This window comes from Alligator mississippiensis, chromosome 8, assembly GCF_030867095.1.
Source record: "Alligator mississippiensis isolate rAllMis1 chromosome 8, rAllMis1, whole genome shotgun sequence".
Classification (NCBI taxonomy): domain Eukaryota; kingdom Metazoa; phylum Chordata; order Crocodylia; family Alligatoridae; genus Alligator; species Alligator mississippiensis.
Genome location: NC_081831.1, coordinates 59,789,760 through 59,816,016, shown reverse-complemented (window position 1 = coordinate 59,816,016; position 26,257 = coordinate 59,789,760). Strand labels below are relative to the sequence as shown.

At 41.4% G+C, this 26,257-nt stretch overlaps 3 protein-coding genes across 9 annotated transcripts in view; 1 reads left to right on the top strand and 2 right to left on the bottom strand.

Moving 5' to 3' along the window:
• Positions 1-1,019: 1,019 nt before the first annotated feature.
• Positions 1,020-9,849, bottom strand: TAF9B (TATA-box binding protein associated factor 9b). Its single transcript, XM_006265308.4, has 7 exons — positions 9,743-9,849; positions 9,506-9,587; positions 8,050-8,186; positions 7,841-7,975; positions 7,061-7,142; positions 5,028-5,141; positions 1,020-3,750 (listed from the first exon to the last, which is right to left on the bottom strand). Exons 1-7 carry the CDS (start codon positions 9,791-9,793, stop codon positions 3,584-3,586), a joined length of 768 nt encoding a protein of 255 aa, XP_006265370.2. The 5' UTR covers positions 9,794-9,849; the 3' UTR covers positions 1,020-3,583.
• Positions 9,850-14,621: 4,772 nt separating this feature from the next.
• LOC102566769 (growth hormone secretagogue receptor type 1) lies at positions 14,622-19,523 on the top strand. The gene is made up of 2 exons (XM_006265316.3): positions 14,622-17,021; positions 18,661-19,523. The coding sequence occupies exons 1-2, from the start codon at positions 16,265-16,267 to the stop codon at positions 18,951-18,953; spliced, it is 1,050 nt and encodes a 349-aa protein (XP_006265378.1). The 5' UTR covers positions 14,622-16,264; the 3' UTR covers positions 18,954-19,523.
• Positions 19,524-20,705: 1,182 nt separating this feature from the next.
• Positions 20,706-26,257, bottom strand: part of LOC102565281 (fibronectin type-III domain-containing protein 3a) — a 93,450-nt gene continuing 87,898 nt past the window's right edge. For all 7 annotated transcript variants that reach the window (XM_019487900.2, XM_059732757.1, XM_059732758.1 and 4 more), the window contains 2 exons: positions 25,235-25,356; positions 20,706-23,362 (listed from right to left, as the gene is read on the bottom strand). In XM_019487900.2, coding sequence (XP_019343445.2) covers positions 23,045-23,362; positions 25,235-25,356 — 440 coding nt within the window. In that variant the 3' untranslated portion in view covers positions 20,706-23,044. The remainder of the gene's footprint in view (positions 23,363-25,234; positions 25,357-26,257) is intronic.

The window sequence follows — 26,257 nt, the reverse complement described above, 5'->3', positions numbered from 1 at the left end:
GGAAATCAGGAAGACAAAGGACATAAAAGCAAAGGGAGGGGAGAAAAGGTGGGGGAAAAAAAGAATGCAGGAGGCCAGGCAGGTTGTAATGTGTCAGGTGAATCAGACGTCAGGCAGGTTGTAATGTGTCATCAATCCAACGTCTATATTGAGTCCATGATTTTTGGTATCCAGTAGATTTATGAAGTGAAGTTCATAGGCTCATCTATGAAAAGTGCTTTGTAAGTTCCCTTCGAGGATTAGAACTGAGAGATGAGAGGGAGCAATTGTCTTGTGAGAAGTATGCCCCCACAGGTAGTTGGGTATTCTTGTCTTTGATAGATTTTTGGTGTTCGTTCTGGTGCGCAGGTGTTGCTTCAAGTCTGATGAGGAATGCTTTGAGTCTAGCATGGTTGAGAACCACGGTTGAGGACTTCAGCAACCTGCCACCACAAACCTTGGAGGGCATTCCTGTTCCTCCCCAGAGCAGTCCTTACATGGACTGTGGTGTCCATGCCCTCCATTTTGATTTCTTTGCACTCTGCTGCTTTCCTGTCTTCTGAAGGTCTCTCCATCTCCGTCCTCATTTCTATCTTTCCCACCCTGCTTGTACTCTGCCATCTGCAGGACTAATCTGCTGTCTACCATTCCTTTAATCTTTGCTTTTCTGCTTCCCACCCAGAAATGCCAATTTCTTTATTTTACTGCCCCAGCTTGCTTTGGTCTGTATACATATTGGAGGTTTTGCCCAGCTTCCACCAGGTCACTGCCTCAAACACCCACATGTGACATCCATTTTCATTCATGTTGGTGCTGGCTTTTTTCTTATCCATCTACCCTATTTCCATCCCACTGTGTATTTATTTCCTGCCATTGACAGCAGGTGGATCGTCTCAACCTTCTCCTGGCTGCCTATTTTGTAGCTCTTTTCCCTGTCATGTCAACCTCAATCCCAGGCTATTCCCCTGCCTACTCATTGCATTTGCTGACTCCATAGGCTAAAAGGTGAATGCTAAATGCAAAATTTATGATATGACAAATTTCTTTAATAGAGTTACTTTATTGGATTCACATTTGCAAGATAACATATTTAGGCTACTTGCAGAAAATAACCTTCTACCACTGCTGTACTGAGTCATAATTACTAATAATTAAATACTATTAAACACAATCAGGTTTTTATAAGGCTGCTGCATGAACTCAGCAGGTTTTGAAAATACAAATATTAGAACCTGAATAGTAGAAAATATTGCTCTGAGCTCCAGTTTATAAATCAAGGGCTTAAATTAAAAAAAAAAAAAAAAAATGGTTAAGTACAAAATTGTTGCAGAGTCAGCCACATTCTTGCCTTGTCACTTGCTATTTCTTGGGTCCCCTGTCTTGACTGGATATTGCCATACTGGAAGTTGCAGCTTCTGTAGACAACTGGGTGAATTGCACATATGTTCTTTGAAAAGACCAGTAGAGTTACATAATCCTGAGTTTTCCAGATAAGCAAACTTGCAAAATTTGATCTCTGTTTCCCATGATCACTACTTAGGCTGGAGTGAATCTATGAAGGGATTTTCTATTTAAAAAACTGTAACTGATTTAATTTTACAACAGAGGTGCTTTCTGCCTTCTTCCCAAACTAACTTATAAAAATCAAGCTACACACCTCTCTTCTTTCCTATTTTTCTCTACCTGCCACCTGATTCTCATGTACGTGCCAAAAAAAAAATCAAACACATTGATATTCCTTTATCAATAAGGCACTGAAGGATTCAAAACACACATGTGCATAATACCAGTGCATATGTGGATCCATATTCACAACATCAAATGAGAAAATGGATGAAGGCAGCACTATAGACACCGCAATGTGAGAATGAGGACAAAATGCATGCAACATGCTGCAACACAGCATCACTCCACCTTTGCAACCAAAAAACAGACTACTGAGTGGGATTGTTTAGAGGCACTAGATAGTACTCTTCCTACCAGAAGACTGAACATGTCTATCTTGCAGGAAACAGTAGGTCAGTGGTTTCCAAAAGGTATGCCACAAAAGCAACAGCAGTGTGCTGTGAAAAATGGGCAGGACTGGGCCCCAGCTGCCTTGGCCTTATGCTACAGGACTGTGTCCTGGCTGGTCCAGCACTGCATACAGGATCAGGCCCATTGACTGGATCCAGCTGACCGACCACTAAGTGTGCCACCAATTTTAACCTGGGAGAAAAGTGTACCCCACGTATGAAAAGTTTTGGAAACACTGGGTAGACCGTGTGCTTCCCTTCTCCTCCTCTCAAATGCAAGAACAAAGCAGGATCAAAGCAGCAATGACTTTTTTCTCAATACATGATTTGCAAGTAGATCCAGTGCGAGAGGTTACAGAGCTCAAGAATTTGTCTGTATAAATAGCCAATTTTCCTTTTGCATCATAGTAGGGACACAAAATTCATGCATCTCAACTCTACCTGTTAAAAATTAAGAGACTAAAGGATTAGGAAGGCTGAAGGTTATGAATGATCTTTGCGCCTCTCTCTGAAGCATCTATGCCTGACCAGTCAGCAACAGAGTACCCGACAAAATGGAATGCAAAGCCAGTCTGGCAACATGCATTAGGGTTAAACAGGTTCTAAAAAGTTGATGTACTTTGTGTTCTCATGCACAATACAAGCAATTGCACCAAGAGCTGCCTTTTAATTTTGAAAAAACTTAACAATCGGACTGAATTTCTCACAGTTGAAGCTCACTGGTGAGGCTGGTCTACCAGAACTGACTTAGACAAAAAGAGCGCTCTCCTCCTCAAGTTCAGAGAATTCTGCATTATTTCATACTTGAACAGAACGTTTCTCTTGAACATCCTGGCCTACCAAGACTTACTCAGGTCTGAACCCATTTCTCACTTATGCGCTGCAGTCTGTCAGCGTGCTCTAAAAAAGTACTTATTGTGTATACAAATCTGGCCATCTAGCTTTTGACTGCATTACCGTTTACAAGACTCAGTGCCCGACTAAAGTGGCATAGAGATAATGCTATGAACATCTCAAGTTTGGAGTCTGCAGCTTATTCACAAACTTTGTTTGTGAAAGTGGTAAGTGTTCAGAAAAATCTTGCTGACACTTCTCAAAATTAGCCCCTTCTGGTCATTCTTCTTTGTTCAGATTAAAACTTTCACAGCCAAATTTCAGATAAGCGATGAAGTCAGGTTCTACACCTTATTTGGAATCATTATCTTATTTCTGCCTGCTTTGTGAATTTCTGGTTCATCTGTAGCAACAGGACCACCAAGATGAAAGCACTTTTCAAAGCTGTAAGACTGTTGTATAAAAAAAAACAAGTATTCAAAAAATCCTGAATAACAACAAATGGTTACTATCATTACAAGTGAGTTCTGGAGGATGTTCTGGGTCACAGAAGAGGTTAAAAAAACATATACAAAACCAATCATACCACAGTGCAACTCCCTCAGTTACAGCTCTTCGCCCCTAATTCCATATGGACAGTAAACATTTACATACTATCGTACAACTGCTGAAGAACATTTCGGCAATGTTTGTCTCTGGTATCCGACTCAATATGAATCGCACCTGAGAAGGGAGGCGGCCTGGTCAGTGCCTTTTTACAAATTATCATAATCATCATCATCTTCATGCTTCCTTTTCAAGGGATTTGACTCGCTTGACGTGTTCTGTGATGATACCATATTTGTGGTAATAAGAATGTTTTTGGATCCAATTAATGAAGGGTTAATCAGAACGTTCTGAACTGTAGGAGTAGTTGGTGTGGCTATATCAAAACAAAAATTAAAGAATTAAATCAGATGCTGTTAAGTGTATGACATAATGGCTGACTCTGCACTGCAGAACTACAGATCCAGGATAGAAAGAGCATAAAAAGCACTTCATGGTAGAGAAGATACACATTTTTGATCACAACTAACATCCACAGCAGAAAGATCTGTTATGTGCAGATCTTGCATTTAATTTCCATATACTTTTAAGAGAGTTACTGTCGCTTTGGCATAAATTTGCTGCATGACTGACCTATTACATTAGTTCTGTCTGGGTTCTTGTAATTACTATTCAAACTGCTTGAGATTTTTTACAGGCTTATAGCTGTTTATATTTGTTTGAACTAACATTAATAATTGTAAATAAATACTTGTGCCAGCTATATTCCAGCTATATTGATAAAAAAAATAAAGCTTTCATATTCTATTTACTGTGGGAAGAAGCCTGAGTTTAACTGCAATGGTTTTGGCACATGTGCACTGCTTACAAGTAATAGAACATATCTGAAAATTATTTCTGTTGGGCACGACCCCCCCTATCTTAAAAGGGCATTATGGTCATAAAGCCAAGTGTGTAGTCAAAGACTACATAAATACAAGTAGGCCTTGGCCTTTCCCACCTTCAAAGCTTGTATTCAGTGATGAGCAGCAATGTAATCAACAAAAATCCTCCATACTTCAGGCTGTAGCTGCTAGTGTTCTGGGGACCCCTGTTCTGCTATAGTTGGAAATCTCTTTGAAAAATGGTGTTTCCAAAATGAAGTATCATAGGATTGCAAGGATGCCACAGCCTGAGGCTTAGGCTTTCTATCCTGATTTGGGAAACAATTCCAGAAACCCCACAATTTTTGCAAGCCTGAAGTTTAGTTTTCTAGCTGACTATGAGCATGACTCTGCTGCACACTGCTGCTATTGCACTCATTCTTAGAAAACATGCTCCAAGAGGTACAAAACTCTGTATTCTTTATATCAGTTCATTACCACTGCCCTTTTATTTTAAATTAAAATGAAGAACTTGATCTGACTAATTAGACCTGCACACTGGTTGTATTTTGGGTGGTAATGTTCCTTAATGTTGCAATAATGTTTTCCTGTACTGCTGAAAAGCGTGTCGGTAACTAAAGGATTCCTAATGGCTCAAGAAAGTGAAAACTCAGTTAGACAGTGAGAAGGAAGTTTCCTGGAAGTAGTGTAACATGTGCTTTTGTGCTCAGAAACTGGTTACATAGTCTTAAAAAAAGAGGCAAGAGGTGTTTTATACCATATATTTTACCTGATTTGACAGTTGCCTGAGAAGATGGGATCTGCACAGTAAACCTTTGACCGGCCAGCGACACTGGAGTGCCAACTTTTGTCGAAACCGATACTGTTTGTGCCGAAGGAGTACCTGCAATTCAAGGCATTTAATCAAAGGACTTATTATAGTAAATGTACAACTTGTTCTTTCTATAATTTGTATTCAAAATTGAACTTGCCACTTTCAAACAGGAAAGAATGCTTATTGTTATAGTATAACAATGTGCAAGGTCACTCCACCTTTAGATCCAAACCAGATCCCCACACAGCAAGGTTTTTAGGGCATTCAACAGCAGACAGGCGGTCACATATTCACATGCAACTGTTCCAAGTGCATGCGCATAAAATATTTATTAAGGGAGAAGAGATTGATGTCATATATCTTGACTTCAAAAAAGCCTTTGATTTGGTACCACATGATCACCTCTTGGCGAAACTGGCCAATTGTGGCCTTGGGTCCACCATGATCTGCTGGCTGGGAAATTGGCTGTGTGGTCAGACCCAGAGGGTGGTAATTGACGGATGTCAATCGTCATGGTGCCCTGTGACCAGTGGGGTCCCCCCAAGGCTCTGTCCTTGGACCCATATTGTTCAACATCTTCCTTAATGAGGTGGACATTGGAGTCAGAAGCAGACTGGCCAAGTTCGCCGATGACACCAAACTCTGGGGCCAAGCATCCACACCTGAAGACAGGAGGGTAATCCAGGTTGACCTGGACAGGCTCAGCAAATGGGCGGACGAGAACCTGATGGTGTTTAACAATGAAAAATGCAAGGTTCTCCACCTTGGGAGGAAAAACCTGCAGCATCCTTATAGGCTCGGCAGTGCTACACTGGCTAGTACTACAGAAGAAAGAGACTTGGGGGTCATCACTGACCACAAGATGAACATGAGCCTGCAATGCTGCAGCTAGTAAAGCGACCAAAATGCTGGCTTGCATCCATAGATGCTTCTCAAGCAAATCCTGGGACGTCATTCTCCCCTTGTACTCGGTTTTGGTGAGGCTGCAGCTGGAGTACTACGTCCAGTTTTGGGCCCCACAATTCAAAAAAGGATGAGGAGAAGCTTAAGAGAGTCCAGAGAAGAGCCATGTGCATGATCGTAAGGTCTGTTTTCCTGACCTCTGACAACAGGCTGAGAGCTATGGGGCTTCTTTAGCCTGGAAAAGCGCAGGCTCATGGGTGATCTGATGGCCACCTATAAGTTTATCAGGGGTGACCACCAGTATCTGGGGGAACATTTGTTCACCAGAGCGCCCCAAGGGATGACGAGGTTGAACGATTATAAACTACTGCAAGACCATTTCAGGCTGGACATAAGGAAGAATTTCTTTACTGTCCGAGCTCCCACGGTCTGGAATAGCCTGCCATCGGAGGTGGTTCAAGCACCTATGCTGAACATCTTCAAGAGTAAATTGGATGGTTATCTTGCTGGGGTACTATGACCCCAGCTGACTTCCTGCCCTTTGGGCAGAGGGCCGGACTCAATGATCTTCCGAGGTCCCTTCCAGCCCTAATGTCTATGAAATCTATATTCAAACATGCCTAAATAAAATTCACATTCAAGCCAGCCAGCGTCAGTTGCATTTAATAATTAGAATAGAGTTTGTATAAAAATCAAAAAAAGGAGCAAAACCAATTTACTCAACAAATTTATTTTTCTCTTCTGAAATAGTGTTTCCATTTGTATAACCATTCAGAAATACAAAAATGGAAATATCCAGAAATACAATGGATAGGTTAGCAATATGTGGGCATTAAACAAAAACAGCTTAAATGATCTGGCTTTTGTAATTCAGAAATAAAATTATTTTAATGAAACTACCCTTTGTTTTTTAAAACTGTCAGTCTGGATATAAATGTTAACAAGAAGTTTGAGTATTAATACTGCTTATCATTTCTGCAAAACAAAAGTTCAAAGGGATTTTGAAAATGAATCTATCCTGCAAGCTTCAAGTTTTCTTCCCTAAATAAGTCAAGGCACAGAATCACAAGCAAGCTGTCACTTACCTAACGTAGGAGTGCTGGGTCTGCTACTAACAGCACCAACACTGAGACGGGGAACTGTTATTCTTCCGGCAGAGGAAGAAGTCTGTAGAGACAAGAACACACACCTTCAGTTTAGAATCATCACCTTAAAAGTCAGAAACACTTTTTACCACCATGATAACAGGCACCATCCTCTGCAACACTGAAGGGTAATGAAAAATGAGGATGTGTACTCAAATGCAACCTATTTTGACCGAGATTCATTCTGTCACAAAATTTGTCAAAGGGGACAAAAGTTCTCAAACTTTTTACAGTGGAGATCTTGCTCCACAGATAAACTCACGGAACTGCCACCCATCACGGTCACATGGATATGGAACCGTCACACATAACATGCATTCACTTTTAAACTCTGGTTATGCAGAAGCATTCAGCTCAGACTCCATACCTGATGTTCCTAGAAATCATGCTTTATACTCAATATTCCAGCTGGGTTGACTGAATAGACAACTAGAATACACCTGCTTTGAAAGCCTTTGCTCTATCCAATAGGCAAACAACACAGCTTCTTCAATATACTCCACATTCAAATGTAAATGGGAGAAAGAATATTTTCAGAGAGTTTGTAATTGGAGGCAATTTAAGGCAACCGGTAAAGAATTAATTTCAACCATACAATTTAATATACCAATTTGTGCAGCATCTTTTTATCTAAGTAATTCTGGCACCATTCTTAAAGAACAATGTCAGCACTAACCACGTTCTCAAATACAAATGCCACATGACTCCAAAAGCTCTTACCTTCTTTTGCAGTGATTTAAGTCTGTAGTTTGGAGCTGTCAGACAGTATCTGTCAGGTGGCAGTCTGGGTCCAGAATATGGCTTTATCAGTGGCAGTGGCGTCTGGTTCTTTTGCCTTGCTATGTCTAGCAAAAACTGAAAACAAAATTATTACCTTAGTATTGATATGGTTTTGTTATATGCTGGATCTGAAAATAAGCGTTACTTACATCTCTTGGGGGAGGAGAGGTAAAGGACTGATCTGTTCGACACTGGATTGCTAGTCTCACATCATCTGCATCAACACTGGATTTCTTAGCATGACTTGAGTATATTTTTGCATCTTCCAGTATGGTAGTCACATACCCTTGAAAAATGAATAAAGCCCCCATTGAACATGGATAAAAAACAAACTGCTTTTCACACTGTATGTACTTTTCACAAAAACTAAGCAAGCACTATTTATGCTACACCCTTTGTGGAAACATGTACAAATACAGATTCCATGAAAAATAAGATCCATCTCATTACAATCAAATATATTACATTGCTAAAACACTTATCATGTATGACAAAAAATAATCCTTAAAAATTAAATCCCTACCACGTAATATACATAATCTATTCAATGTGGTTTTCGACAACTTGAACTTTCCTTCAGAATTTTTTGCGACAGGCTGCTTAGTGAAAAGCTAATGAAAACAGCTTGTCCAGAACAGTGCAGCAATTTTTACAGGGCATTTGTTAATACATTTCAAACACATTTGTCATTTGTGCCCATCCAGGGCAGCCCAATGACAAAAGTACAGCTAAACAATACAAGCTGTACCAAGTTATACAGTGGTTTTATAATGGAAGAAAATGAGAAACTACCCCATACTTATTAAAGTCCTCACCCACAATGAAAGCTTACAGCTCTACAGTACCCCAGGACTCTCAACTTCCAAGTATGTGTGATATACTTTGCAGAAGCATTAGGAACACAGAACTTGCCATACTGAAACAGGCCCATAGTCTGCCTAGTGCATGGCCAAAGCTTACATTTCAGAGGATGTGCCTAAACCCAGCAGATGACACGCATGAAACAATCAGTCTCTACCCATCTTATGATCTCTAATAGTTAGAAACGGTCTCAAGCCTTGAAGCACGGGGTTGAAGCTCCCCTTGAATGTGTTAGCTATCGTCAATACAAATAACTAAACAGTCTTGCTACCTACGTAAATACCCAACTGCTTGGTATTTAGCTTCAACAACTTCTTGTGTTAATGAGCTCCACAGCTTATTCATTGTGTGAAAATGACATCAATACAAATGTCTGCCTGTTCTTTTATGACCACGCAGACAAAACGGACTCTCCTGCTATGCGCCTCTGCAAGGCTTGTTATTTTACGTGCTTCTATCATGTTCCCTTGTGTTCATCCCTGTTCTAGAGGCTTTCCCAAAACATAACAGTTTGCTCCGTGGCTAGGCCAACAGAACATATCAGCAACCCCTCCCCACGTGAAGGCACAGCTTACACTAGGGGTGTGAAACTCATCAGTGGCACGAGACCAGGGTGTCAAACTCACTGGACCCCACAGGGCAGATGAGTGGCATGAGACCAGTCCATGGCTTGAATTCCCTGCTCCCCTCTCTGCGTTAGATCCAGGGCATGCACCACATGTCACCCCCCAGGCCTGCACTCACTGTAGGTGAACTCCAGCATCTGGTTGATGACGCGCGGCTCGTACTCCGCGATGCCCATGTCCTTCAAGATCTGAGCCATCACCTGTTGGGGACAAGACGGACGGCCACTGTGCGCATGCGCGGAACCCACCGCACCCGCCGCCAGTGCCGGGCGGGGGGGCTCAGCCCCAGGATGACGCCATGGCCCCGGGAAGAGCCCACCCCACCGGCTCGCGATGCCCCAGGACAACCCGCTACCTGAGCATCTTTGGGCGCACTCTTGGGAGACGCCATCTTGCTTTGCTCCATGGCTTCCAGTCAGCTGACTGCATCACTTCCGGTTCCGCCCCCGGCCTCCGCCTCAGCGGCCACTCGGCGCGTCCCTAGTGGGCATGCGTAGTACGTGCGGACTCTGTCGGGGGAATGCCCCCTCCCTCCCCTTCATCCTGACGTATGCGAGGGTGTCCGTGCGGGGGGCGGAGCCAACACTGGGCCCCTCCCCCGCAGCTTTGTGTCCGGGGCGGTACCGTAATTACCGTATCGCACAGTCGTTTCAGGAAGCGTTCAAAACGTGCCGTAAGCGGCGAGGCAGTCGGTTGCTGCAGCCCGTGCAAAGCCCGAGTCACGCTCAGGGGATCTGAACCAACTTCTGGGGGCCTGTCAGCACGTCCTTACGACAGCTCGTCTCCAAATAACGAAATGCTTCAACTGTGATGAACCAAAAGGGCCAGAGCTAGCCCCGGCCCTGGTCCCCCTGCCCCGGGTGCCAGCTGAGACCCTCCCACACGGCACAGAAAACCACAGCCGCCACTTCTCAAGCAAAGCCCTTTTTCCCCAGGGGGAAGCAGGAGGAGCCTTGGACATGGGCCAGGCCTCGGGCATCTTGGTCTCCACAGGCAGCAGGTCCGGGCCCGTCCTGGGGCACCGAAGCGCGCCTGAGAACGGGACGGCACCGCCCAGGACGCACGAGGCGGCGGCCCAGAGGGACCCTCATAGGCGGTATCAGCCTTGTCGACGTGGCCGCCCCTTTGACACGAGGAACAGAGCCCTGGAAACCGAGGTGGGGAGGGATGGTGACGGGAATCCTCCACTACTGCAGCATCGGCACGGTCTGTTTGGTCCCAACCCAGCAGATTTCACAGATATCTTGAGATTTGGGTAGCAGCGAAATCCACGCGGGCTGTTGACATGGGAACATCCTGACAGGAAAACACTGTCAGCCTGCAGATAGCGAAGCTCAAATTACTTGTAATGTGTTGAAATTCTTCCCTTTGCGCTCTGGTCTGGCTGGGATAAGTCTGTTTTGGACTGTGATGTTACATGGCATTTCTATGCTAGAGGCTCAGGGAACCTGCACTGAAACCAGGGGGCACAATGATTGCCTTTCCCTCACAAACAATAAAGTAACATTTTTTTTGTGGTCATTTGTTAAATGGGGGAACATTAAACACTGTCCTGCCGCACAAGGAGTATGCATCTGCCACAACTCTGCACAGTTTTTAACTAGCCGCCACCACCACAGCCATCCCTGGGGGGACGGGGTCTCGTAGCACCCTGGCTGAGAAGCTCCCGCCGGCACACGCAGAGAAAACACTAAGAGGGAGAACTTTGGGATGAGATTCGGAAAGATGCTAGGAACTGAGAGCAAAGACACGGCCTCCTGCTGCCCAATTCCACCTGCATTCAGCAAAACGTGCCCGGGGCAGGGGGAGGAATTTGTAAATAAACAGGATTGCACAAGAAGAAAAAAATAATCCAACATAATTTTCCTTGTATAGGAAACAACTGGCCAGATGTCTACATTTTGGCTGCCCACTCAGTCAACAGGGCTGACCATATTTTCCTACAGAGTTTTGTGACTGTGGGCTCCAAACCATTCCCAATGGATGGCCTCATGGGGAAATATGCCAGGAACCCAAAGCTCACATGGGAACAAAACGTACAACTGGAAGGCATCTCTTGTAAATCCAGTCCATACATGAAATGTGCAGAGAGTAGAGGATACTGCAACCATCCTCAACATACTCTGGAAGGACTAAAATGTAGAGACAATGCATCCTAGTGAATAAAGTTTCTTTATAATCCCAATGGATTTCCAATCAACAGGGTGTTAATGAGTTAAAGATACAGATAGCTGTGCATGTCACTGTGCTCTGCAGTTTATCTGTCCTTTGACTGTTTCTCTCAGGATTTGCCAGCCCATACTTGTAAACTGGCTTGTCTCCTGCATGAATTAACAAAATTAACAAGGAAGAAATGAGCCAAGACTGAGTTAATTAGCTCATCATTTTCCACTAAGTCACCTGTGGCAATTATATTATGTGCAGCCAGCAGAATGTGGTGTGATTGATACCAAGAAGAAAGTCTGTATCCTGGAGACAGCATGTATAATCCAGATGTTGCGGTAAACAAGCACACAAAACCCTTCTGTAGATGACCCCAAACCAAATTGGAACTGGAGCATACTCTGGTCAGCACAGAAACTGACTCCAGTCAGGAAGGGGGGGTTGGGATATATTTTCCCAACTGAAGCGGATCCTCAGTTTTCCCTACAGACCAGCCCCTTCTCTTTCTATTGATGATTTTAATCTTCGTGTTGTCTGCTTTCTGTCCTTTGATTAAGATGCTTTCCTATTAGAAACCAGGTAGATGAGCACTCCCCATCTGCACCACCTATCTTAGGTACTCATGCATATTACTGCAGTAATAAGGCCCCAGTCTTTAATGTAGTTGGCCTAACACCGCCCTGCAAGGTGCTCGCTCACATGCTCACTTTACTGTTTGGGAACTGACACGCAGTCGCATGTTATACTGCAGAGTAGGGAACTGAACCCTGGTCTCTCACACCCAAGTTAGGTCAGACTTCAGTCTCAATCCCAAAGTAACAAATGGTGTTTCATTTGCTAGTTTTACTAACACTTTAAATATTGATTTTAAACTGGAGGATTTATTTTTTTCAAAGATATTGAAAGCATCCTTTACTGGACAGTTTTGTGTTCAAAACCACATGACCTGAGCACCAGCAGCAAAGGCCACCACCATTGCCTTCATTCTTCTCCTGCCCTGCCCCCCTCAAACATTTGGGACTCCCACTGAAGTCAGTGGAAGACTCACAGGCCCATGGATCCTGGTCCTGCAATAGCTGGTCTGGCCCAATGAATTGCAGTGCCCCGGGCTGACAACACATCACCCCACGGACTGGCTGAAAGCAGACTGGTGCTTACAAACTTAAATGGCTTTGCTTAATAATGAGATCTTTGTTAGGGGGCTTATTTTTTAAATGAGGAAAACAGTTATAATAAAGGAAGGGGAACTGAAGATATTCCAGATTTCCAAAGCAGCTCACATGGCCATCAGTGTAGACAGGAATTTCAGTTATCACCAAGAATCGAAACATTTCTTTGCACCCCTAATATTTATTTTTGTGCAAAATTAATTTTCTTCTACGTGGCAGTTATGGGCGATTTTACACTGCATGGAAACAGCAGGATGATGAGCAACCAGCCAGCTCAGTTCTGTTGCCCATCTGGACATCAGACAGCATATAGCTAAACAGGAGCAGGAATGTTTGTGAAGGGGTCCGGACCCTGTCCAAACAGCTGCTTGTCAGCTCTGGATGTTTGTGTTCTCATGAGTTTACAGTTCTGGCTATTTGTTACAGTCAGGACACTGAGCGCACAGTTCAGACTGAGGCCATCCCTCCTTAATTCACAAGTCAAATGCAGATTTCTCTTCTGCCAGCAGGCGGCAATACGACCACTGCAGCTCCTTTCCTCCCATCACCTTCCTGGCCTCACACCCATGCTTCTTCACTGGAGCTCCAAGTGGAGAGACAGCTGCTGCAGATGAATCGGGGCAAGGCTCTGCTTTTTCTCCGTGTCATCCCTTGCTTGATCCCCCCCATTTCTGTGTGGATATCAGGGGAGAAATGCTGCAGCTGGGAGCTACCAGTCACCTTTAAGTTTACAGGTGAAAATGTGCGGGAGGGCACTGAGGCACCAGAAGTGCTAAGGCTGGCTTTGTACCCAGCACATGCCAACATTAGTTCTGGACCCACAAACAGCAGAGAATGCATCTGCTGAGACTTTTTGGCGTGATGCACCATACTGACAGAGTCCAAGTCATTTGACTTTCATGAGTCATAGCATAATACACAAAAACATCCTGCTATGAGGGGGATGAAGGATGAATCCCAGATACAGGACTAAAAACACATTTTTCTCTCAGGAAAAGGGGGGAGGCTATTTCACCAAAAACCAAATCAAGTTTATATGCAGCATCAGACAGCAAGTTCAGATCAAAATCAGGGACAGTGAGAGCCTCTGCTGTTGTGGTCATTTATCCCTGACACGAAGAGGAGTCATGGGGCTGACAGATACTAGGGCTATTGGAAAGAAGTGATAGAGCGAATCTTGTCCTAATATAAGGGACAAGGGATTAGCAAGCATGTGCAGCTTTCCCACCAGTGCTGGCAAAGAGATTTCTGTTAAGGCTGAACAGTACATTGATTGTCCATGAGACTTCTTCCTCTCTCTGAAGAGGAACTAGAAGGATGTGGAGTTTGAGAACATTTTTTTTAACAATGTAGATATCAGTCCAATAGAAAATGGTCTGAGACCCCAAATGCCTTTTGCACAGGCAATAAAACACCCATTGTCTGGCAACAATTTCCGATTCCTAATGTCTGATCTAGATTAAAATGGACTACCTAGATCTGAAAGGCTTTGCAGCTACTACCACCACTATGAACTACCAGGCCTCCTGATAGCTCTGTAAATGAATGCTTTTAGCCAACTCAGTCGGACCAGAAGTATTGGAAGAATAAAAGAGCATTCATAGGATGTGTTATTCGAGACATTGAGGTTTCTTTCTTAATTAAAAAGCAGGAAACAGAGTCACTGTTACGCAGAGAGGGGCTGAATGGGTTACTGTTAATTCTGGCATCATTGAACTGGGGACATTCACCAGAGGCAACTGGCTTGCAGCTGGTGAGGAACTGTACAGCAAAAGCAAGAAAAACAGTCCATCTGTAAGCACACTGGTTACTAAGCACACTTCATTCAGCAGTCAAAATTAACTGCTTGGTATATAATCTGTCACTTGCTCTATAAGGTGAGATAAATAAGACTTCCTTCAGGAATAAGAGTAATGTTCTTAAAACTTATTAACTTCAGTATTGTTGATGAAGCAAAAAAGTCTCAGGCCAGGTTTCTGATGGCCTGAAAATGCTGGAAGGTGCTGGAAGTGGGATTTTCTAAAGCTAAGGATCTCTGATGTCACAACAGACATTTTCCTAATATAAGCCTAAACCGTGGCCTCCTAATGAAGCAGTCACACTGAGTTCGCAGCTCTCATCCCAAGTACCAGTCACTGGCAGATGGTACACGGTTATTAGAACAAATGCAAATCAAAACAGTAAAAGATGAGGAAATGGAACAGAAAATACTTATTTGCTTCTTGGGAGTTTTAATTTCTTGCTGTCCAAATGCTCGATTTCCAGGAACATATTGAAAGCACTGTATCCCTGTGTCAACAAACACACTTGCAGTCTTTCAGCTGAGTGAGATATGACAGTATCCAAAGTCTCACTGTTTCAGGGCCTATAGTCCCTTCTTGATGTTTGGCATGGCACCAGCTACACACCTCAGGCACTTAATACATAATTATTTCTGATCTCTTCTGAAGTGGAAAGTAAATCAAATGCTAAGTGCACTGTCTCATTTTGAAAAGTGATGTTCAAACAAACACTCTGCCAGCTATCATGATAACCTTATTAAAACACAGTCAGTCCAAACTTCTCACTCTGTGACATATGTTCTGGAGGAGACCTAGGGAAAAAGACCCTAAACAAACACAGGACAATGGAAAATTACATCATTGGCCTGAGCGGTCTAATTAAATTTCCAATATCAAAATGCTCCTCTAACCTCCCTGATAACTGAACAAAAGGTGAGAGAGAAAAGCAGAGTGGAGCTGAAGCATTTAACAGCGTCAAACTGGGAATAGATGGAAAAGGTGGAAGATAAATGACAAAAAAAATCTGCATAATAGTCTTCCTTTAAAGGAAGTGTACTGAAAGATTAAAATACCCCAGAAGATCACTTCAGAAACTGTGAAACTACACAAGGCCAGCAATCTGCTACCACAAAGAATATGTTTTGTTCTTTCAGGTGAGAGCCATTTTTCACGTAGCAAATGATGCACCCAGATCTCTGTCTGGCACAAGGACTCCTTGCAAATTGAGCTGCTGCTTGGAAAGTTCTTCAGAAAGGCTGTCTTCACTGCCAAGAGGTTTTTTTGATTTCTAAGGAATCTGGCAAACTTTGAAGAGATAACAATGATTTCCTTTCCTCCTTGTGTCTGCATCCATTAATACGGACTGTATTTGAATCAACATTATTTTCTGACTGTGATAGTTCACAAAATTGCTTTATACCTTAAGCTTTCAAGAACTGTGGAATTTACTAGATAGGAACATCAGTTGCAAGCTGCCTGAAGCACAAGGTAAAAATATAAATGTGTTTATCTGTCTCTCTCTTCCAAAATGTTGGGTGTATATGCTAATTTTTCTCTGTCATTTTTTAGCTTCATCTAATATTTTTATGAAAAATAATTTTGGATTTGTATAAGAGGCAAGCAATACAAGGGATGAAGTCAAATCTTCTAGCACATTTTTCAGTCTTTGGAAACTACGTAGACTGTGGATCATAGTTATCATGAGACTGGTTTCTATCAAACGGTAATGCAAAGCCAACTCTACGTTTCACGTTGAGACCAGAAATGGGTTCCATCACAAATGACAGCCATTTTATAAATGATACGGACTACTATGAAGAACAATCATCATCTTTATTTGACATTCACATCCTGGTACCTGTAACTATAATTTCCATCATTTTGTTTTTCTTGGGTGTCACTGGGAATGTGATAACAATATTCATTTTCAAACAGCGTAGGGAAATGAGAACTACAGTTAACATGTACTTATCCAGCATGGCCCTCTCAGACATTTTGATCTGCCTTGGTCTGCCTTCGGATTTGTACAGGATTTGGAAATACAGGCCATACATATTTGGTGATTTTCTCTGCAAATTTGTGTTTTACCTCAGTGAAACCTGCACTTATTGCACCATATTGCACATCACTGCTCTAAGCGTGGAAAGGTATTTTGCAATATGCTTTCCTTTGAAAGCCAGAACCACAATCACTAAATGCAGGGTGAGAGGGGTCATTCTTGGGTTATGGGTTTGGTCACTACTGACTGCCGGCCCTATTCTGTTCTTGTTTGGTGTGGAACATCGCAATGGAAGCCTGCCCGATGAAACCAGGGAATGCAAGTACATAGAGCACTTGGCCCGCACAGGCCTTTTAGAAACAATGACTTGGGTCTCCACCATTTATTTCTTCCTACCAATTCTGTGCTTGACTCTGCTCTATGGACTCATATGCAGAAAGCTCTGGAGCAGCAGGCACAACCTGAGAGGGCCCCAGGCAGCAAGCAGAGAAAAATACCACAAGCAAACCATCAAAATGCTGGGTAAGCATCTTACACGTCTATCAAACAGGCAGCAAGCACTATGTTACAGCAATGAGACAGACAGTCAAGCAATGGGGGCAACTTTTTTGACAGGTTTGATACATAGTAAGCCCCACACTTTCTGTAAGCGCCACTCAGATCCCCTTTGCCTGCCTGATCTACCACAAACCCTACACACGCAGGGTGTAAAGGCAGGGGAAAAAGAAGGTGGCAAGAAAGGAAAAGCCAGGAAGGACCCACACAGCTCTAAGGTTCCTACATTTTATTTAATTTATCCATGTTCCCCAATTTTACTGCACAAAGCTCCCAATCTGAACTTCAAGTAGTTTATTAATAGGAACCAACCTCAGATCAGCTACAAGAATTCCTGTTGTCCCAAGGTGAGGCAAAGCAGCCTTGCCCTGCCTACCTGCAAAGTCAGAACACCATCAAAAAAGCCATATGATGACATGACTTCTTTAAATCCTTAATTTGATCATCCTTTATGTGTGTCTGGAAGATTTAGCACCTGGCTGCCCTTGCAGCCAGCAAATCAAGCTTCACCCCAGGAACGTGTTACAGTTTTTGCAATTAAGCTTTGGTCCACAAGCTTAACAGATCCTAACTTGATCTAGTAAAAAATTGTTTTTTCCCCCTCAGATTATACCAAAATCATTTTAGCAAGATAGAAAACAAAATGGCTTATTTGGGGTGACTATCATCTTACGCAGGCCATTTCCTCTTCCAAGACCAACAAAATATGAACTTATAGCTATCACCAGAGTGTAATAACAGCAATCAAACAGGTCACTACCCCAGTGTTCGTGGTGAGCATGGAAATGCTGGTACACAGAGCACTTGGCCCTGGCCTTCACCACCTCAGATTCTATCATCCCCCAGTCAGCATGCATGGTCCTAGTTGGCTCCCCTTTCAGACTGCAAGCTGGTGGTGAGCATCCTTTTTAAAAAAAACCAGACATGTGGGAACAGGGATATGCAAAGTAAAATGGACTAATTTTAGAGCCATGCATTTTCTCTCCATTGTGCTTTTCTTCAAGCCATTGTTTGCTAACTATTATGCCTTCCAAAACTTTGTTTCTCTGCTGAGACATCTTGCTCCTTCCTTCAGATTTCTGCCTTCCACAGCTTCTCCCATCTCTGCCCCATTTGCTCCACTCCCTTTCCAAATATCTTTAAACTATTCCATCTTTCCCCATCCTGTATTTGTGCCTGGCCCTCTTTTATCCGTCTCTCCCCAGTCTCTGGCTCTGACCTCTGCTCACATGCAGTATTTCACTGATGAGCAAAGCAGGTTGTCAGATGGGAGCAAAAAAGTATCTCCTAAAGGTAAGCACAAAACCTTCTGCTGCTGCTGTAACCGTGCTGGCTTATATTCTTTTTGTGCCTTTGTGCTACACACTGGTATATTCAGTTTTCTGCTTTAATTCTGGACAGAATAATGAAGTAGGCAACCTTGAGTCTCCACCGCTTGTTCGTGTACCAGTAAACGAAACAAAAATGGCCACACAAGTCAAAGTGATCAAACGCCTTCTGTACACGTCCTGTTAAAATGTAGTGATTGGAAATCTGTTATAAGATAACTTGAAGGTGAAGAATATTTTATGCCACTATACTAAAATACATTCCTTACCTTTTTTAGCAGTAGTAGTTCTGGCCTTTGTGTTGTGTTGGCTGCCATTTCACATTGGTCGAATCCTCTTCGCCCAGACTGAAATCATCCTGTACGATGTCACTCAGTATTTCAACCTCATCTCCATGATTCTCTTTTACCTTGGAGCATCTATAAATCCAATACTTTACAACGTCATGTCACAAAAATACAGACAAGCAGTGAGCAAAATCCTGAATTATGGCCAGGTCTGGCATTCCAGAAGCTTGACAAGGAGTGAAAAGACTTCTCTTGAAGGTACGGAGGTCAGTTCTTTCGTGTAAACAGTTCACACATCTACTTTACTTCAGCATCCTACACACCCAGGTTTTTGGTTGTCTAATGCATGGCTGAATCATAGGTCAACATTAATCCCAGGTACTAGTGCACATTGTAGCTGGAGGTTGTGGGGGTGTTGGGGAGAGAAAAAAAGTTCACTGCTCATGTCTTTATACAAAATCTGCTTTATTGACATTGCCATTGCTTATGCTTCAGGGTGAGGCAAGTAGCATTGCCTGCAATATATAATGTAAAAATTGAAACTATTCCCATAACCACTTGCAGAAGCCTGTTCTCTCTGAAGTTCCGGGCTTCAAGCAAATGCCTCTACACATTGTTCCAACTATCCATAAAACTCATTAGTGGATTTGTTTCAAGAACTTCCAAGATCACAGATTTTGAGTTTGATACAAAAAATTATGCAGCAGCATAATTCAATTTGTTAGTTTCTCTTTGATGAAAGCTAATCAAGATACTATAGAACTGAATCCAACTTTTTTCTTTTATTAATTGGAAGAGAACAACCTGGGCTGCACCTCAAAAGGAAACGGATAAGAAAGTATTCAACTCGTCAGGACTGAGAAAGCTCCATCTGCCTCTGAAAGGCAAATTTATTATCTAGCCTGGTTTTCTAAGATCTGAAGCAGGGGGAAGTAACTGAAATGTTTTAGCATTGCCCCAAACAAGGCCAGGCTGCACTACACTGAAGCCCTCTATAACACCTGAAGAATTTATCTAAAACAGCGAGTTTCAACTTTTTTAGATTCACAGAAGCTCTTGTTAGACTCAAGCACCCTTTGGAAATGTCACACTTTGCTTTCACTTGGTTTTTTGATTATGAAAAAATAATAGAGCAATTTTTCTGCTGCAAAGAACTCAGAAAGACTACAATAGCTCAGAATGGTTTTGACACTATGGATTCTTTGAAATTTCTGAGTTTATCTTACGAATCACATGTAGGTGTTTGCACACCTAACAGTACTAATATGACACAGCACTCCACAGCACTCTGGTTAAGAATTACTGACCTAAACAGGCTAAGCAGACAAGGGACAGTGAAAAAGCCAGTTACAAATGTAGGGAAAAAGTTGCAGAGTGTGAGTTATTTGCCCAATTCCACACACACACACACACACACACACGCACAGTTTGAAATTGGGTGAATAACTCACACCCACACCCCACACACACTGCTTGAAATTGGATGAATAACTCACCAAACTCAGATCTTCAGAACTGAGTCCATTGTTTGACCATCTTTCACTCAAGAGGTTTAATAGAGCTATAATTTTTGGATAGCCCAGGTTACTGTATTTTCATTATAGGTGAACAAGTCTGTTGGAAACTCTTCATTCCCCCTAGTTTATGTTAAAGAAAACTGGCTCAGCTGCTTTGGTACCATTTTACACAGAGGTCATGCTATTTACAATAAAATACAGCATAATATTTTAGCTGGGAAAGATGGGACAGTTGTCATTCCACATATCAAAATGTTGTTCCTGACCAAGGTGGGAAGGGCCAACAGCATCCTCCAGTTGGATGGCTCAGAAATTCTGCATGGAATTGGAAAACTGCTGTTTGAGAACTCTCTCTTCCATAAACCCATAGCTCTCCCATATAAATCTATGGAACTCCACAAGCTCCAACTTGAAATGAATGGATTTTTTCCATGTTGCTGTTTTTAAAGAAAAGTTATGCTCTTGATTCTGAATTTAAAACCCCCACAAAAATACAGAGACCCTACAGTAAAATTGGAATATGTTTGATTTTTTTTTTTTTATTGGCTGTATTAAATATATTATCTATTTGATAGTTACAATTTAGTAATACAATGCATGGCAGCTTTAACATAAGTTTGAGATGCCTCAAAATTACATTACAAGAAAAAGGAAAATATACCTAATACATTAATGCCTCTAGGGTACATCAATCTGGAATGTATAATAGTAAATATAAAATCTACATTACACTATGCTTTCCAGTATATTTCCTGGAAACATGAATGTTTTGTGGCAAAGTACAGAAGCATTTTATTTCAAATTTGAAGAAGTCATGATTTTAGTTAGTATTTATTCTGAACGTCTAATTTATCATTTTTAAACAATATATCAGAAATGCTATTGCCAAATTAATCACATAATGCTTTTTTCTTTTTATTTAAAATAGAACAAAGAACCTTTGGCAATAGAGATTTGCTGAAGGCAGTCTATTGTTTTTCTAAAAGTAAAATATGAAAGAAAATAAAGACAGGCTGTAAACTCTTCTGCAAACTAAAGACACTAGTATCTGTATAAAACTCTTTTCAACACTGAAGAGAGACTTCCATGATATAATAAATGATTAACTTAAAGTTCTGCTACAAGTAGAACAATACATTCAATACATTTTCCAGGACTTTTTAAAATCAAAATAAATAGAGTACAAAATGAAGAGTATATTTTTGAAAGGTTACTTTTCGATTGCACCATGAATCTACTTTTAAGAATATTAAGCGATATATCATAATTTAGGTTTTCCACATTTGAAATGCAACACAATGCCTCCAACCGTAACTTAACATTATTAACCACCACTGGAGAAAACACCCTTCAAATGTTTTAGTCTCTGAAATTAGCCTGTAGCCAATGGTACTATTACACATCTAACATCCCACAGGCAAGTGCAGTGATCTGATGTATTTAAAGTGTAGCTGTAGTCCTTGCAGAGTATGTGAATCTGTATATGGCATGTTCTCTTAACTCCGAAGCAATTAGAAAGACCCATACTGAACAAATGTTCTAAATTTGTGGCTTCCAGCTTGCAAAATAGCTGATGAAAGGAAATAGCTCTCTCACTTACTTGTAGATGTCTGCAACAAAGTTTTGACAAGGAACAGTCACATGTAGTGCATAGCCTCCACAAAATTTTAAAAAGTTCCTCCAAGCATCTTGGACAAGTTCATAGCAAACTGAAAATTCTCAAATACAAAAAAATGGAATGTGAAACTGCCACCTTTGTGATAGCAAGTCATTTAAAACACTGTATGAATGTTACTTAAAAAAAGAGTTATGTCCATTTTTGATCCTCCATATTACATTAGAAGGGCATCCAAAAACAGTTTGAACATTTTACTTTTAGGTTAATAATTGTACAAAAATATTTGCTCAGTTTGAGCCAAATAGTGAAACATTTATCATAAATGCACTTTCTCCTTAAAGACAATATCTGTGCTTTTTCTGAAAATGTTGCAAAGATTTCATCAGAAGCACAGGAAATTACTCTTCTCTCAGGCACTGAGAGTGAAATGTGGATTGGGCCAACAGCTGCTTGCCAACAGCAGAAAGCATTGAATTCAAAAACGTACAGTACAAAAATGGGGTCTATCTCCGATGTCACATACAAATGCATCACCACTGTATGTATGTTGCAGCACTAATATTTTTGTCTAGCATTTTAATTAAAATTCTAAAAAATGCTGGTACCCTCTACCTTAACACTTGAAACAATATCAACCATGGGACCCCAAACATTAAAATAATTGCAAAGTAGTAATATCACTAAATCAAGCCAATATTTTGTTTTCTTTCTACAGTATACTAAATGTGGTATGCTCTAGTAATGTTCTGCAATACAGTACTGTTCTAAGCTCAAGCATTTGTGCTGCTTTATTTCATGTATACCAAACTATAACAATACTTGATTAAAAGTTGCTGACCCACTACCACTTGTCTAGCTGAACTCTGAAAAGGACTTTTTGTTTTCTATAAAGCCTTCTCTTTAAGTGACTAAACGATGTAGGGTTTGAATTGCAACAGGGAGTGTACACACACAGGTGTCTGCATGTGCACGTGTGTGTTAAGGCAGTTTTTGGCTGTTCTATCAACAGCTAACCCTGATTACAGAGGACAAAGGATTACCCCTTTCAGTGACAGATTTGCATTCAGCATTTGGAAAGTTTCTGCCAACCCAGCCTCACTGAGTTAACAGTAACTGATGGAAATGTATGCATCTCTTATACAATCATTTCCAGCTAGGATTCTAATTAGAATTAACCAACCACAAATACCCAAAATAACTTGCATACATAAAGCTGAGTATCGAATAGGTTTTAAACCTCCTACTTGATTACAAAGTACTGAATAACAAGAGCAAAAAAAATAGCAACTGCTGCAAACAGGAAAAGAAAAACAGAAGCCCAGTACTGATCACTTTGCGCTGCCTTCTTAGACTTTGCCAATTCAGCTGTAGAATCAGTACACTGTGTAGCCAAGTCTTGCTTTTGAGATGAGAATACCGTACTGGGACTGTAAGGTCCGCACAGTTCTTGTAATCCAGTAGAATCTTGGTACTGGCGTCCAGCGCAGACTCGGACCCGATATTCACAGTTTGTCTGAAGATTTGTGAAACGGAATGAAGTCTCTGGTCCTTTGTATACCTAAGAATAGAGGCAACAAACTAAATATCCATTTCACCTTCCCAATACTTAGCAGTAGATCCTTGTGCAGTGTTTGATTTTAGGGGTGCAACCAGCACAGGCCGTTGAGTTTGTGAAGCAGCTCTAGGGAAAAAAAACAGACTCAACTTTCACGTCTAGAGTTCCTAGCTTTGTTCTTTCTGAACTGTCCAACGTGCACAAGGTCACTCAAATTCAAAACTTACCACTACGTTTCCGTGAGTCAGTAAGCATGCGCTACCAGCAGGCAGAATTAAGACAGCTCAGTCCTAAAGTAAACTAGAGTGTTAGATATTCTGCCACTAGATGGTGGGAGTGTATTTGTGTGCAACACTTACTAACATTAACTTCCATTTCTTGGCATGCTTGGCTACCCAGATAAAAATTTGTGGGCTGGGCCTGGACCATGGGCTGTAGGTTGCTGACCTCTGCCTCAAGTTGTTCACTGTCCCCCCAGACCTGTCATTTGGGGTTCCAGAATAGAGTAGAGCCTTTAAGTATGCTAACTGCTGATGAGTAGGAGGGGGGCAGTACCTGTCCCAGAGTTCCAAATTTAAGGTAAAACAACATATGAATTGCTGAAACATACATTTAATCCTTTCCCTGTTACCAACTAGCCAACAAATCCTCACCCTAGCCTTCATTAAAATCAGTCAGTTTTACAGTACAAATAGAACTAGAACTGAAAAAGATGTTAATAGTGGCTTCACCTATTAGCTCCCTGTTCCTAGATAAAAGGGTAGGATATAAGAAAGTAGAAAATCAGAATTGGACAGAATTGGGCAGGACCAGGCTGGGTCCGATTTGCAAAGGGCATGTTAAGATGAGGATTTGTGTTGGGTTACTCCAGCTCAATAACACTTCCCCAGGTCCTCAGACTGACATGCTTATGGCAGAGAGGCCAGCTTTAGGGGTGGGATGGAGCATAAGAAATGTTTCTCTGATGCCAAGGCAAAAATGCTGAGATGAGTTTTGGCACAAAGATTTTCAAATAAATACCAAATAAACAGGACTTAATTCACTCGGGTGCTTAGGAAGCAACAAAACCTTGGCAAGATGATGCACGCCTACCAGATCAGTGGCTTAAGCAGAGTAAAGCTTTTCGAAAAACTTACACTGCTTCAAGTATTTTTTTCAATGAGGCAAGACTTCTGCTATGGGACAACTGGAACAGCCACAAAACCCAACACTGGGAAGATGCTTTTGAAACTAAGCCACCTCAGGCTTAAATCATTCTGTGTTGTGTGTGCCTATGCTCCAAGTCTGAACAGCTGTAACTCTTTGCAGTAAGTTCACTAATTTGAGAAGGCATCCATTCAACACATGAAAATATGGACAACCACATTTTAAAAAAGGTGAAAAAAAATGTTCATCCTGAGGAAGAAGGATTTAGTCAGGGTTCAGTACTGGTCAAAGAAGTATGCACAGAAAGAGTTTTGAAGGCTTAACTGGAAACCTTCAGTTTGTCATCTTAGAAATGGTACCTAAAAAGACTCAGCACTTTCACAGTTTTGTGAATTGACTCACGAATAATGTTAAATAACAAGGGAGGAGGAAAGAAGAGCACGCACATCTCCGTCCAGCCTGAGATGTTTAAATATATAGTACTTTATTTCTCTGCCTCTATTATGATTTAGTTAAAATACATATGAATCACATTATCAGATATGATTTACTCCTTTGGATGCATTTAATTCAAAAGATAGCTGAGCAACAGTAATATAATTTGGAATGCGTTTAAATCTAATAAGATCTAACAAGTTTGAGAGACTTAAGTTCTCTTTTAAACAATCCTTACAACAATTTAAACATGAACCAAAAATAGAATTTTAAAAACAGTCTAATGGAAGTTACCTGATCAATCTCCCTTCCACTGGTAAGCTGAAGAATGTAAACAATGGAATCGCCTCTCATTGGTTGTAAAGGCTCCCATGTGACTTCACAAATATTTTCTCCCAGTTGATTTACTTTGGGTGCTGGAAACAAGAAAGGAATCCGTAAACATGCTTTCAAATGCAGCCCTCTCACATCCTTGGTTAGCCCGAGCATACAGCCCTCCCCTTCCTATGCAATTATGAGCACAGCTTTAATAGCCACTCCCCACTAAAGCAGAAGTGATTCAGAATAGGGCAGCTGAGAGCTGGTACCACTTACATTACAGTACAGCTCTCCCCTAAAAGTTCCTCAATAAACCTAGCATTAGGAGCTTCCATATTCGTTGTGTCCGTAATTTTCCCCATACAATTGTGCACCCTTTGATATTAAAACATTTTATCTATTAATTTATTTATTTTAAAGCACATAGAACTACACACACAGCCTTGCTCAGGTTCTTGCTCTCCTGTATTGCACCAGCAACAGATTCTGTAGGTCAGAACACAACAAGAAACAAAATTTGACTCAGGCACAATACTAAGAAATTGCATACACAAAAGCAAAGCTGAAATAACCTTTAATTTAAAACATTAGAATTCAAGTGGCTGGACAACCATCTCACAGCAAACTTTTAAAAGGGATTTTCAGATGTCCTTGTAAAATTATTTAGAAAACAAAGCAGAGTTATTCAAAGCAGCGTAAAGGATTTGGGTGTCATTTTGTACCATGTTCAGATTTCTTTCCTGAATCAGATGACAGTTTACTTCACAGGAAAAGTAAAATAAAGTTATAAAATATAATATAATTATAAGATTATAAACTTATAAAATTCTTGCTACTTTCCTGGGATCTTATTTATGCCAAATACTTTTTTTCCCTCATTCAGGCTATAGAGGTCCATAAACATCTGAGAGAAGGATTTTTAGATTTGTTTTTATGCTGAAGACAGCTTCTAAAATCAATGCCAATCTAGACCGTTATTCAGTAAACATTTCTTAATAA